The sequence below is a fragment of the Caloenas nicobarica genome, chromosome 1 (assembly GCF_036013445.1).
Source record: "Caloenas nicobarica isolate bCalNic1 chromosome 1, bCalNic1.hap1, whole genome shotgun sequence".
In the NCBI taxonomy this organism is placed as follows: domain Eukaryota; kingdom Metazoa; phylum Chordata; class Aves; order Columbiformes; family Columbidae; genus Caloenas; species Caloenas nicobarica.
This window is the reverse complement of record NC_088245.1, coordinates 198,527,515-198,543,136: the sequence shown is the minus strand read 5'-3', so window position 1 is coordinate 198,543,136 and position 15,622 is coordinate 198,527,515. Positions and strand designations below refer to the sequence as shown.

General features: G+C 42.4%; 1 protein-coding gene across 2 annotated transcripts in view; it reads right to left on the bottom strand.

Moving 5' to 3' along the window:
* The window catches only part of GUCY1A2 (guanylate cyclase 1 soluble subunit alpha 2), a 157,638-nt gene extending 142,254 nt beyond the window's left edge, over positions 1 to 15,384 (bottom strand). For both annotated transcript variants that reach the window (XM_065642937.1, XM_065642947.1), the window contains exons 1-2: positions 15,101 to 15,384; positions 813 to 874 (exon numbers count right to left, since the gene is read on the bottom strand). In XM_065642937.1, coding sequence (XP_065499009.1) covers positions 813 to 874; positions 15,101 to 15,364 — 326 coding nt within the window. In that variant the 5' untranslated portion in view covers positions 15,365 to 15,384. The remainder of the gene's footprint in view (positions 1 to 812; positions 875 to 15,100) is intronic.
* Positions 15,385 to 15,622: the final 238 nt, after the last annotated feature.

The window sequence follows — 15,622 nt, the reverse complement described above, 5'->3', positions numbered from 1 at the left end:
TTTAACCAGACTTTGAGAAACAGGCAAGGACAATTCCCTCCTGTGCACTGAGCTTTGAAACTATGTCATAAATTCTAAAAAGATCCGCATCATAGCTTGAAAAAAAATCCTTTACATCCGTGTAATTAAATTGAGAGGAAAGCATTCTTCATTTGTCATATGGCACAGCCATCTAATGGCTATAGACACACAGCCATTATATTCTGACTCTGTTAGGAAAAGCAAGTTATCTGTGACAGTAAAATATAATACTTGTGTAGGTAAGGAAAAGGTTGAAAGAAGATTATTTCAATCAATGAGAGAATGTCTTAGGTTTTCATGATGACACTTCCTACTACTTTCTTTTTACTCCTCAGTCACCTATTTTTTTCTATGAACTCTTAGGAGATGGCTTTCAGCCCTGCTTCTGCAAAAACCTGCAAGTATGTAACAGTGCATCCATGTAACGAGCACTGATGCAGGATTTTGCAACGTTTTGACCTCAGGCCATAATGTAAATAACTTTGCCAGCATCCTCAGCTGGCTCTGTGAAAAGTCAATTGGAACAGATCTTATATTTTTACAAAAAGAATACCTGTTCTCCTTACATAGGAAACATCACTGTTAATGGAGCAGTCATGCTCTGATGGGATTGCATGGAAGCAGGACTGGACAGCAGTTTATCATTCATGTCTGTAGTGTGTATAGTTACTCCAGAGCATCTCTAAGAACTTGTGAGAAAAATTCAGAAGGTGGTCAAACAAGGCTGTGACTTGGGAAGCAGAAAGTAAAAAATTACCATGCACCTTCCACTATCTTACATTAACACTTACCCAATAACTTGATGTTCAAAATACTGCAGTGTCCTTTGTAGAGTTTGCCGAATGGTCTGAGGCTACAGAAGAATAATTTAAAAAATCATAAGATTAGGGAAGTACAATAGTTTAATTAACATTAACTTTTAATACAATATTCTTCTCCATTTTTATTCCTCCTTATCTTCTACCTGCTTGGTGCCCATCATAGCAATGGATAGGAAATATTATTAATCCCTTATATCTTACTTCATCATTTAAATAGGAATAAATTTTACAATGTGACATAATTAATACTGCTTACAAGACTAGCTGTGCATAACAAAGGAGACACTTCACTATTAGCTCTCACCCACCAATTATCTCATTATTTTTAAATAATTAATTTAAAATAGTTGCAAGAAAATGCTATTATTTTGTGATGAAAGTATCACCAGGAAAAGACATCGGGTTTTTTAACTTTGTATGCTCCCTAGAGCATGTGGTACTAAAGAATATTATAATGACACAATTAATTTTGGCTTACTTTCCTGACAAGCTATGACTCTCCAGTCATCTTTTAAATTATCAGGAAACTAAAGTTCAGCAAAAGAAAATCATGACATGTTTCAAGCATTTCTATGCTATTTCATTTTAACAGGTGTTCACCAAACTACATTGGCGCATATATGTGTTTAATTGCATTATTACTACTACTACAGTGTTCACCAAAATACATATTTACATATGTACATATATATTTTTATTTTCCTTACTACTGTGGCTGCTGCTGCTGTTCCTATTATTTTGAATTAATTCATGAGAGATCTTCAGGTAAATAAAGAAAATGTGAAATCTATGTCATTCTCTTCAGTATTTTCCAAGTCAATTATGGCAAAACATCATTCTTCCAAAATGATTGCTTTGTACCAAATCTGAGGTTCTTGACCTGTCCATTCTGTCCTTGTGCCAGAGATCAGACAAAGGGACACAATTGGGATTTATAAGCCTTCCTTCTGTAACCGAGGCACACAGGGATATTTTTATCAGACTCACAGCAGCAGACACTCAAATATGGGTATTTCCCTACCTTTTGGAAAAGACATCTAATTGTTTTGGAAAGTAATAGTTGAAATGCCCCTTAATTGGAGGAAGTTAATTCTAAAACCACCATCATCTTTGAAAGTCTCAGATTTTGCTTACTGCTGTACAGATTCAGCAGTTCAAGAACTGAGCTTTCTTCCAACTGTCGTCCATGAGTTTGCAGAAGGAGGTATTTGTTTTGATCACGGCAGGACTGAAAAAGTGTATACCAAGCTGCACTAGGTTTGTGCCATTGTAAAAAATTCTTTTTTAGTATCAAACTACAATAATGTGTCTACCCTTTTGAGTTCAAGTGTGTAGAAATGCATGCACTGAACAAAAATAAGCTTAAGGTAGATGTAAACCTTGAAAGAGGGGTTTTTTTGTTAATTTTGTATCAGATAATTGCTTCTCTGTGGGGGCTAAGTTTCCTGTGCTAAAAGGCATTAAAAGTTACATGTTCTCTTGCAAAACACAATGAATGAAACCCTCACATATCATAAAACCATCCCCTTCTCAGTGGTACAGCAGGTGTCAAAGTTCTTAGGCCTGACAGGCTACAAATATATTTCATGGCATGTTCTCACAGAGATTCAGAAGCTTTCTGTGCTCAGCAAGCAGAAAAATCCATTCTTCACATATAGAAAAGATGTATTTTTCCACTCTAGCAATGACACAAAGCAAAACGGCTCTAAGCAAAGAGGTCCAGACAGCTGCCACCTCCCATCTCCATAAAGCGCTTCCCTCAGCCTCATGTCCGACGCACAGGACATTAGGACTCCACCAGCACCTCCTCTGACATGAAACGAGGAATGGTAGAAATGTCAGACTGTTAAATTAAATCTCCTTTCTGGTTCTCCCAAAGTGCTTTTACAGCAAGTGTATGGAAGGCAGCAATGCCTGGTAACACAGCAGAGACAAAGAAAAATATTAATAGCTTTTTGTCTTCTCGGAAAGTTTTGTAGCTTATGACACCTGAGCAATTCTCCACAGATTGCCTTTGCCCTTCTCATGCCTGACACACAGATGTTGCACCCCTTACCGAGGGAAAAATCCTTTTGAATACCTAAAGATTTGACCATATAAGCACCTCCAAGTCCTGAGCTTATTTCATCAATAGACCTCCCTTCTCCTGCACTACTGAATTTTTAAAAAAGAACAAAAACTGAACATACTGTTAACTCTCTCCTGTGAAAGCTAAGTCATCTGCCTAGCTGTTGTCAGATGATTTGATACAATCCCATGAATTCATACCCCTTTTCACTGGTACCTCCGATCAAATCTTAGAGATTAAGTACAGACAAAAAATAGGATTTATTATTAAAACACTGGTCATAAACAGAGCTCTATGTAACATGCTTGTAGCCAGTATGAAAATTGACCTTAGGAGTCACGAAGTCTTTCTTCATTTCTAACAAGAATTATTACAGCATGTCACTGTGCATGGTTAAAAAGCCACTGTGCTCATCTTCTCAGTTTGCCGTATTTCATCACTGGTGAATGTCATTTTGCTATATTTGCAATTCTGTAACTACGGCCATGACTAAAGAAAACAGAGGGAAGAGGGTTACAGCTACCTAGAAGGGTAGCTTGGTTTACCACTTCTTCCAGGGCTGACTATGCATTGCCTATGAGAGAGAGTGAGCAGGAAAACATTTCCAGCTCTTTTCTGCATCCAATGGCAAGACTGGATGGAGGCAAAATAGCTAAATCTTCTTCTAGTGGCCTCTCCAAGAAACACCTTCTGCCAGTCAGGAGGATAAAAGAGAGCCTATAACAATACACTTCTTCTACCACAATGTACATTCATGCTACACAGGTACCCAGTGGTGCTTATTCACTGGGGAGGTTTTAAAGCTTCATGAGCACTTAAAATGAAAGATTTAATATAAATGTAAAACAGTGTCTATTACCTAAAATAGTAAATTTTAACAATTCATTTTTATTATAATGATTTACTAATATTTGGTATGCATTACAAACGGAATAGTCACATCAGTTCATGTTTCTAAGGGAAACTCAAGACATGCCAGTACTGCTATTGTTAACTGTAAATTAATCCAAGAATTGCCATACCAGGTAATATCTAAGCTCTATCTGGAATGGTGAAATATGAGGTAGAATGGATGCTGAAGGTATTTAGACTAATCTCTTGCATGCCAGAGGCCACAGGACTTCTCTGAACTAATTCTGAATCTAGTCATCAGGCCATGGCTAACCCTAATGTGTCAGAATAAATTGTACAAAACCAGAATCACAGAATCATGCTGTAATTTGTGTTATAACTGGTTGCTCATAACTGGTGGCTCAGATCTTTCTCCACAAGATTTTTGAGTGTATCCAAGGATGGCGATCCCACAATCCCTCTGGGCAACCTGTGCCGGTGTTTGAACACCTTCGTGACATTTTTTTTTTTAACACGGATTTGTAATTTCCCATCCTCTAGCTTTCTTGCCTCTCATCCTTCTGCTGTGCACCACTGTGAAGAGTCTGGTGCCATCTTCCCTACACACCCTCATCAGGTAGCTGTGGACTGCAACAAGATACTCCCAAAGCTGTTTCTCTGCTCCTGACCCTCACGCTCTGGGCTAGCTTGTCCAAAGGCAACTTCCCACACACTGCTGCCACCTCTTTACACAGAGTGCAGCTCCTGCTCCTCACCTTCCCAGCCTGTCCTTCCTGAAGAGCCCGTGTCCATCTCCTGCAGCAGTCCCATCCTGAGAGCTGTTCCACACAAGGATGTGTGCAATCCCACAGGAAGTCCAAGCAGAGGCAGCATGGGGATGTCTAATGCCACCTGTTTGCTCCCCATGTTGCCTGCATTTGGGCACGGGCACTTGAGATGGGCTCCCAGTCATGTGGCTTTTATGAAGTGAGCAAAAGAGTCCCCTCCATCTTGTTTTTCCTCTGATATGTCTTAACTGCTCCCCCTTCTCTTCAGCAAATGAAGCTCCTTCCCCAACAAGCATAGTCTAAAGTCCTCCTCACAGGGTTGTGAAGCCCGTTAGAAAAGGCACCCTCACCTCATGTTCTCAGATGAATGCTGTTCTTGCTCAGCAGTCCTCGCTCCTCAGAGAGTGCTCCATACCCATAAAGACCAAAGCCCTGCCAGCAACACCAGTCACACAGCCAGGGACTGCCTTACTAGATGTCTCTGCTCCAGCCAGAGCCTTTCCCCCTCACCACAAGATCAAGGAGACACCAACTGGGCAACCACACCCTTTGTCCTTGCACTCAAAGCTGTGTAGTCACTGCTGATATACTCAAGGTCTCCCTTGGCTGTGTCACTGCTGCCCACATGGATGAGCAGCAGGGGTCACAGTCCAAGGCACAAATAAGCTTTGGGAGCCTCTTTGCAACACTATGTCTGAGCTCTTGGCAAGCAGCAGACCTCCTGAGGCATCACAGCAGGCTGCCAGATGAGTGCCTCTGTCTCCTCAGGAGAGAGTTTCTGATACCTACCACCCTCCTCTTCTTGAAGCCCCTGAGAGTTGAAGCTCACCTGGCTCTGATGCCTCATGCCAAGGGAGGTCATCTCTCTCACTTCTTCCCAGGGCACTGTACCTGCTCTGCAACTGCTGAACCACAGGTGGAAAAGGGGCCCTATCTGTGTTGTCAGCAGTAAGAAACCTCCAACCTCCTCCACCTCAAGAGTTTCCAGTCTTGACCCTCAACGTTATCTCTGTTTTTCTCTCCTTCCTTGCAACATGGGGCTCAGGTTCTCGGCTCTACAGGGCCTCTGTAAAGACCTGTCCATCCTCCTTGACGTGTACAGCCTGCTCACTGTCTCCTACAGCTTTTCCACCTGGCAAATCAGTGCTGCAACCAAAGTCCATTGCCATTGCACAGCAGTAGTCCTGACTATGGCAGCCCTGCCATGACAGCTGCTGTGACTCTGCCGGCCGCCACTGTTTGCAGGATGAACACATAGAGAAATCTGCCCTTCTTGCTAGATCTCAACCAGTTTTCCAGTAGCATGAAATTGGTTCAAGACCTGAAGCTAGAAGAGCTCTTCAAAACTGCTTTTATGACTAACTGGAGAAAATCTTTATGGAGATACTTCACTAAATGATCTTGAAGGACTCTATGTTTTTTAACTCTGACAATCTCCTTTGAAAAAGAATTCCAGTTTAAACATTGTGTACATTTTTTTTTCTTTTTTTGAGTTTAATTTTCCCTTCTTTGAACTCCATTGCCTCCAGTTTTTGAGACAAAGGGGAGAAAACTTCCACTTTAATTGCATCCCTTGTTATAAATGTCTTTCCTAAGGCAATTAAATTTAAGCTTTCCGACCTCCTCTCAGAGGACAGACTTTAGCTTGCTCCCTTCCTACTTTCTATTGCCTCTGTAGCGTCTGTGATTTGATTGCAACACCTTTAGAAATAAACAGTAGGGCTCATCTGCCCAACTGTAGGCACCCAAAGTGATCTATTTCATCCTACGGTTGGCATCTAATATATGCCTGAAGACTCAGTCTTCAGAAATACCCATTTCTTTCATCTAGAAAATATGTTGACTGATTGCTTTAGACTTACACATCTTTTAAATGTTTAAGTAAGGACAAACCCCACCCTGAGGTGACAGAACTGCACACAGTATCCCAGATGACTCAGGCTAAATTTACATAAATGCATTTTCAAATTCTCCATCCCATTCCTTTTGCATCCTAAGATAATCAGATAGAATTAGAGAAGAAAGGCACTATATGGAACAGGGAGGTCCAAACCAGCAGTTTCTCCTTAACCCTAACAAGGCTTCAAAGACTTTTCCTGGCAAATGCGAAGTGGCTCCTAGCTGAGCCTCAAAAGTGCTTCAGCAGTCAAGTTTTTAACTTGAGTGCTTAAAATTTTAAACATGAAAGCTGAAGCACCAAAGAGCGCAATAGGCTCAGCTAGAAACGACTTTGCTTCTATCAGAATTTCTTCGAGGAAGTCCATCGGGTCAGGGGGCTCCTCCAGACTCTTGTGCCCTGGGGAGCTGCAAAGTCGTTCCTAGAGGAACCTGCACTTCTGCATGCAGGAGAGGCAAGCTACCACAGACCTCAGCCAAACCAGCATTTTGACGGTGGAAGTTTTACGTGCTTCAAATTTGTAGCGTTCAGTCACTAACTCAGCAGATGTGTAAGTCTTCAGTTGCCAGCTTCGCTGCTGGTAATCATTCATTAATGAAAAGCATTCCTTTTTTCACATTTCAGATCCAATTTTAGTCAGGTCTTTGTGCATAGGTGATTACAGATCTCTAAGCACACATGAGTAGGTGTGTACCTGGCCCATCTGGAAGGAAATTAATGACAAAATAGTCATTTTCACATCCAGTCTAGGCTTTTTTAATATTTAACCTATGATCATGAAAGCAGTGGAAAACTGTTCTTTCCCTGTCCTTCTGGTCACCAAAATATTGATGTTAAAGAGGCTGTAAACAAAGAATCAAGGCTCCAGCTGAAGACAAACATTTATCAACATGCCTAAATGCCAGGAATAGGGAGATAAACATTGAAATCACTGCAACTAGGGCAAAGCAGAACTGAAAAAGGAAGGCTCCTCTGGCATCCTACAATTTTCAGATGATGCAGAAAGGAGGAAGGCTCTCTAGCAGGTCCTTGTAGGTCCTGCACAGCCAGGATCCCTCCCTGTCCCCTTCCCAATAGCTGAAGAATAGAATGAAAGGGCACAGACAGAAATCAGAAATGGAGGAAGAGTCCCAAAAAAAGCCACCATTTGAATTTTTTAAAAAAATCATCTTTGGAGGTTTAATAGTGCTTTTGGTACTATAATCAGGAAAAGGTATATTTTTACTCTCTAGCTTCTGAACCTTTAGGGTGCACTAATTTGTTTCTCTGTAAATCTACAAGGTAAAAATGTATTTTTTTCTTCATGAAAACCAGCTTCCTGATTCCAGAGGTTTGTGCTTTAGATAAAAGCACCAACTGCTTGCAGACCTCCGTGACTAGAACCAGATTTGGTATTAAGATGGGAAGATGCAGAATCCCCAGGAGGGGACTGTTTTGGGATCTGAAGTGCGATGATTGACAGCTGGAGGCAAAACAAGCTGCCCTACAACAGCTCACAATGATCCAGGTGGGACTAGGCAAGGGCACAGCATCTGAGCTCAGTACCACCTAGCACCGAAACCTGAGACTATTCTGCTCCCCAGTTCATGCAAACTGGGGTACTCTTCACAGAGAAATACTTGTGCACATCAGAGAAAATGCCTTAAATTAATAAATAAGATTAAGAATTTTACCCCATACTATTTCATGGTAATAACAATCGAAATGCTCTGAAGAAATAAAGCAGAGCTAAATAATAATTAGAAATTATAACTCCTGCATCCCCATCTGCCTTTCAACTAGAAGAATCACAGACATTACGGATGGAAATTGCCTATTAGATCATTTAGTCTAACTCCTTGACAGTGAAGGATAAATATCTCAGGGTGCTATCCATTACAATACTGGCTGGGATCACTTTGTTCATCTCTGAATTTCAGCCATGTCTGGAATGGATAGAAGCTCTGTGCTGCAGAAAGAATGTATTCAGTAGGTGAGAATATAATAGATGATTTACTGCTAATGCTACCTGTTCATCTTCTAATGTAACTCACATCTACTACATAAAATCATCGATGCTGCTCTAGCAGACATAGGAAATGAAAGGCTTTACATGTCAGTACTTCTCAGGGAATTTCTTCTGCTCATTTAGAAAAAAAAAAACAATTTCCTCAGTATAACTGGACCCACAATGCAGAGCTACAAAGATGCTTATCCCTTTGAAACCTACAGACAAAATATATGTCTTCCTTTTGAAACTTAGTTTGAGAGTTAGCAAGAAGACACATCTAGAAAGAATTTGGATACGAGATGGAATGATTTCTTCTACTCAAAGCATTTAACATTAGCTCAAGGGGTGTAAAAAGAGAGGGCTTTTCTCTGTGTTAGCATTCTAAGTTTCACCAGGAGTGCAATTGGACCGCTGTGAAGTGGCAACTGTCTCTGCTCAAGCAATTGCAAATGAAGGACATTCACCCTCATTTTGATGTAGTCAGGACTACACATTGCTACTTAGGGGCATATATCGATTATCATAACATTCCCTTCTACTTTACAATGTCTTTCTCTCTTATTTGCACCTGGGCACTTTGGCCAGGGCAGAGGCAGAGGAGTGCAAAACAACTGAGATCAACTTTCTGGGGTTGACGCCGGTGCTGCCGCGCTCTGGCATGTCGGGCAGTGGCAGCGAGCGGCCTGCATGCAGGCCTGACCCCCAGCAGGGCCCTGCTCTCTGCTGCCAGGCCGCAAAGATGCCTGCAATAGTATGAACAGGTTTTTTCCAAGCACTGTAGGGAAGTCGAGATCTCAGCCTGTAACTGCACAAACATTCAGAAAGCAACTTGCACTATGATCAGTCTGAGCACTAGGTGTCAAATATTCATACTCACCCTAAATAATGTTTCATCGAGGTCAATACAATGCTGCAGGCCCTCGGGTGCAACTAAACTGATTTTTTTTTTTCTATTTTATTTACTGAGGCTGAAATTCCCTTGCACGAGATGTTAAACTACTGAGCAAGACCAAAAAAAAAAAAAACAATCCACGACATTCTCATATTAATAATGCTTTCCAGAGTGTTCCTGTTTAAGACACCACAGCTCTGTTCCATGCTGTGAAACAGCAGATTGACTGGCAACAGACTGCCGTTGTGACCTCGGTATAAATGGCTTTTCTCTCAGTTAAGTTGAAAGATACTGGGCAAAAGTCTGATCTTATTATACTTTAAACAAAATAATCTTGTTCGCCTGTTGGAACTAGAAATCAGGAGTTTCTCATTGACATGCCTTTCTTCACCATCTTCATGCTTTTTTTCTTCACGCCCTCATTCCAGAGAAGGACGTTACTCATGTAAAGCTCATCCAGTCTGGGCTATTAAGTGAATAAGCTCATCACACTACTGCTACGGATACCATGTGACATTACCTTACTTCATTCAGAAAGAGAGGCAGAAGTTATTCCTACAACAGTAGAGCTTAGATATATCTGATTGGTTAACGCAAGTCATAAGGAGCTCATTATATTTGTGCAAAGTTTTTTTAAAATCTTACGTAAAAATAAATTTGTTACTTCTCCTGTTAGTGGCAACAACTTGTTATTGCTCCTAAAAAGAGTAGTTATTCCTGAGACTAAATGGTAAAGATTTATGATGGAGTTAGGTTCGATTTGAGCTGCTATATTACAACTTCTCCGCCAAAACCCCACCATCACTCACCGGAGGATTCACTTGCAATTAAGCAATTTGAAGTTACAGCGGTTCTGTGACATAAGTAATAGCCTAAACAACAGTCTTTAGGTTCACTTTTCTCCCACTGTCAGGAAAAAAAGGCTGTAATCAAAAAGACAATTCTTAAATTCAAAATATTTGGAGCAGACAGTAGCAGCTTCCTCACTTAAATAGGAAAAATTTTTCTTCATTTAATGTGTCTTTAACTGGGCCTTTAGAGAATAGCAGGAATAATTCTGAATGAACAGAAGAGTATATCAGAAGCGATTTTCACTTAATAATGTTTATAGTTCAAGAGATGTGTTACACAGGCCACTCCAAAGAGAAAATCAAATGGAAACATAAGTCAGTTTAATGCTGTGTCATGCTGTAATTCTCTTTCCAGAAAGATCAGTACAGCGCCTGGGGGTACACAGTCTCCTCTGAATGCATGCCTGGTCACTCAGGCCCTTTAGGGTAGTCCATGCCCCTTAGATGGAAGCGGAGTATTTGACTTTTCAAATGAGTGACAATTTTTTTTTTTTTTTTTTTTTTCTGATTTTGATTCTATTTTCAGCCTGGTATTGGATACAAGTCAAAATAGAACTGGAGCAAATGTGAAAATTGCTCCAAGGAACAGGAATTCAGTAACATACTAAACGGCATTTCTAAAGAATAAAACTGTGCCCACTGGTGCCAGGATATCATTCCCACATGGCAGAGTTCTTAAAGGCAGAAAAATGTATGTAGCTAATGAATAACATACAGTATCATCATCTCTAGTTGTAATTAATCAAAATTTATGTCATTGTGGGTGTAAAATTCATCCTTTAAAATGAACACAGCAACAAAGCTGGAATCAAAAGAAAGGTTAAATTTGCTCGTGATGTGCATGTAATCATTGCAGCTGATTTCTTAAAAACAAGGTCATAAATCAATGTCCTTGCTAGGAACCAAACATTTTGTTATTTATCTCCAAAAACATGAACCCAGCCCAGTGAGAAAGACACCTGTTTGGACAGCAGCTGGATCTAGATCCAAACTTCTCTGATGGCATACATAACCAGAGACTCTTTGATGATGGTTCAGATGAAGGGGGACAGAAGGAACATCTTTGCCCAGTCAGGAACACGATTTAGGACCATGTTAGATTGGATAGCAGCTGCCTAGACAATCGTGGGCTCAGCTTCATGGGAACATCACAGGAGTGAAAGGCTGGGAGAGGGCAGAACCAGACATGGGGCAATAAGCATGGAGCACTGTTGGCCATGACCTCATGAGACACAGGAGTCAAAAGAGCTGAGTGTGTGCAATGTCCAGGATTTATTGCACTGAGCAGCTAAGTTGGGTACCACAAAACCCACTGTCTTCACACTCAGGCACTGAGCACAGCCCTGGCCAGGCACAGTTCCCCGATTCTTCAGTCTACAGCACCCAGCTGTGCCCAGCTGTGCCCAGCTGCTGGGAGAGCCTGAACCCTCCTGCTGCCAGTGTGCCTGCCTCCTCAGCAACATGGTACTTTGGGGGGCAACAGGGCAGCATTTCAAAGTGATGTTCAGGATATGCACTGTTAGTTTGTTGAGTGCAGCTGTGACAAAAAGCTGCCTCTCTTCTTGCATTGCCGCTGCTCTGCCTCCCTGCCCACTGCACCCTGCTTCCCTGAGCTTCCCCAGCACACCCTGCTCATTAGTTCCAATGGTGGGGTACATATGGAGATCTGCTCATTTTCCTCATCACCACATACTTTTCTCCAAAATATGCAGCTCTTTTGGTAGAGGTGAGCCCTATCATCCTCCTAGTTCTGGCTGCCAAAAAATAGAGGGTTTGGTGTAAAGCACCTTCCAGATGAACAGTGTCCATCCTTCAGCCATCCAGGCAGGAACATGAAATGAGTCTGTGCTGACTGAGGATCAGACTCTGACACCCTCTAGCATAACAACTGTGGGAAAAATCTCTAAACATTTAAGAGAAAAGCTGGAAAATCATGTGTGCTGGACAGTACTAGAAGCTGCTTTCCAGGAGCAAGTAGAAGGGTTGGATTAAATGCTGCAACACAGGAGGGTTTACTTTTAATTTTTTTCCCACAGTTCCACAAAAAGTAATATTTGTGCAAAGTCACACTGAGCTATACCTGAGACCAAGATTACAAGTGATACAAAATACAATAACTTCTTTTCACTATATTCAGCATAAAAAAATTTCAAATCCTTCATTACTGCATTTTACTCCACAGAATCTCTTTCCATTGACAACACCGTTGCACTAACTCATGAATACATTGCGCAGGAGATACTAATATTTTCACACACACTTTTACACTACCACTCATATGACCTAGACTGCTTGTGCAACATTGTTGTTGCTCTGTCCCATGGACGCAGCTCTCGCTCAGCTCCTTTGTCCCCTGGATGCTCCTTGCTGCTCATTTTGAGGTTCTCCACATCCCCAGAGCAGCCCTCGGTAGCCCCTGCTTCTGTCATATTGAAACAACATCACCCCAGAGATCTCTCTCCATGCCACAGCAGTATTTAACACACAGACAGATTTGTGTGGAAATGCACAAAAAAAATTTACTCGGTATCTCAGTCCTGGCCATCACCGAAGGAAAGCACAAAATTAAGGCTAAATATAAATATCAGGAACCTGTAGCATTCTTCAGCTTTGAAAGTGTTCAGCGCTGGGATGGGCACAAATTGCTGCTGCATTCATGTCAGAAAGGAAAACATCAAGCCATTGCAGGCAATATATATAGCATATACATTCACACACACTCATATGTACACAAATATATGTTCACACACTTAACAGAGACCTGTATCTATACTGTTATGGAATGAAGATATATCTACATCTTTAGCAAAAGTATTAAAGCTTTTTGTTCAGAAAGAAAAAATGTCAATGCACCCTTCAGATTTGCCTTTTACCTTTACAAATAAAGGGAATGAGCCCCATTTGACATTAATTTTATGGGCAAAGTATTTTTTTTTACTTCTAATTAAAGTTATTCCAGATTTATATTAGCAGATGTGCGAAAATAATCAGATTCAAAGCATTAGACACATGGTAACTTGACTTGTTGCAAGAAGGCATGTAGTCAGTATCACAGAACAGATTCTCAGTAAGAAAACAATGCACCAAAATAACAATGCACCTGAACAGTGATTTCTGAGAGTGAAAAATGAAAAGATGAGAACCTGATTCTTTTCTTATACCATGACTGTGAGAACATGACTTTTTTGACTTAATCACATTAATTTATGTCAAAATGTGTAAGATGGGAGTGAAGCACTAGTTACGATGCCAAGATAAAAAGGGAAATTTTAAGCAATAAGTGTCACATATTAAAAATTAAAAAGAACACAGCACTAAGGGTTGCTACAATTATCTCCCAAGGAAGCCATGGAAGCTGTTGTTTGGGACATCAAAAGCAAGTTGGATGAAATTTTTGCATTCTTAAATTAAATTTCTTTGAGAGCAGAAAAGAAAGAGGACTGTAAGATATATAAAAGTTTTCCTTGTGTCTTAATTCAAATAACGTGTTTATTTTAAAAACAATTCATCAAAGCTGTAAAAACGTAATTGACTTTTATATTAGCTCAATACAGGAGGTAGCAGTCAAAGCTGGGAAAATACAAATACTAAGGTTATCTAAAAATACTGCACTGGGCTACTTCAGAATACTTCAAATATTTTGGGTAACACATGCTCTAATTATACCATTGTATTATTATCAAATTAAATAGCTTTTTTTTTTTTTTTGGTACTAAAACAAGACAGGTCACCTGAGATACTATCTATTAATATCAGCATTACAAGACCAGATTCCCAGTGGACTGGGAAAAAATCAATGGGAAAGAAAAGTCTTAACTGAAACTGGATGTCTATTAGCTATGTAATGTGGGCAAACTTCTCCCATTAGACAATTCGCATACTCTCTAGCCAGGTTAAGAAACATCGAACAGAAAAGAACATATTAAAACCAAGCAAAGTGATAGCTGATGGTGAAGAGACTCATATATAATTGCCAAAGCTGGATAACAATCTGCAAAAAGATGATCCAATGCCACAGTAGCGGTTGTAGTCATCTTAAAGATTAAGACTACTTGTTGCAATTAACATTTTATACCTTAAGATGTTAAAATACCTCAGAGACCAAACAAGCATTCAGTTGCATCTGAAACTTTATGAGGAAAATTTAGTGATGGGCACAGAGGTATTTACAGGAGCGCAGTACAATCATAACAGAAAGGCTGGAGAAGAATGTTCTGTCCTACGTCAATCTACCAGAACTGATTTCAGTCTTACAAAGCGATACCAGTGCATGTTACAGGTTCTACCTAAATTCCCTGCTTATTTTAGCATACACAATGCTTCATTGATTCTCAACTACAGGTGTAGCTATCTAGATAATCATAAGTCATGGATTTCAAAGTACACGTTAAAGAAACTGATCTCTCAGGAATGTCAGTGCATCTGGGAAGCACAGGGTAATCTGTTGCTGAAATATTTCTTAACATGAAGCCAAAACTTTTTTTTCCTTTGCCTTGTTCGGCACAGAAAAGCCCTATAAATGTAAAAACTTCACATCTCTATGTGCACGCATAACGTAGATGTAACTTTTTTATAAAAAACGTTGCTAGTACCAGATAGCAATAAGCACTTTACGGTTTTAGGATTTTTTTAATTCAGAAAGGGACTCGGTGGAAACGATCAACCCAGCTAAACCGTCAGCTGCCGGCATCTGTGCCTCCCGACCCGATTTCCAGCACCGGGCTGCCGAGACCCCACTCCCGCAGGTTTGCGGGGCTCACACCCCGCAGCCGGGGCGGGCACGGTGGGGCAGGGGCTCCGGCCGCGCCGCGGGGACGCCCGGCAGGAGGGCGCAGGCAGCGCCGCCTCCTTCCCGACACAGACCCGACCCCGCGGAGCAGCTGCCGGGAGCAGCGCGGGGTCTGCGCGGCGCGGGGGCCGGGGCCGGGGCCGGGCACTCACCGCGGGGGCCGTCAGGCGGCGGATGCTCTCGCCCAGCGAGTCCAGGTTGACCCGCCGGCGGCGCGGAGCTCGGCGCGCCCCGGCGCTGGCCGCGGCGGCAGCGGCGGCGGCGGTGAACGGGGTGTCGGCGGGGCCGGGGGGGCTGCGGCTGCCGTTCCAGCAGAGGCGGGACAGGGGACACTCGCCCTCCTCCTCAGGGCTGGTCTCCGGGCAGTCCGAGCCCAGAGAGCTGAAGGACTCCGAGGAGATCTTCCGCCGGGACATGGTGCCGCGGGGCGGCGGCGGCTGGGCTCAGCGCGGGGTGGCGGGCAGCCGCGGCGGGCAGTGCCGAGCCGTGCGGCCGCGGGGGCGGCCGCCTCGCATGGCCGCGGGTGCCCCTGGGCGGGAGGCGGCGGCGGAGGCGCCGCGCCGGGGCCGGCGCAGCCCGGCCCCCTCGGCGCCGCTGCCCGGCTCCGCGCTTCGCCGCGCCTGGCCGGGGCAGCGCGGGTGCTGCGCGGCGCCGCGCCGGGAGGCTTTAAAGCG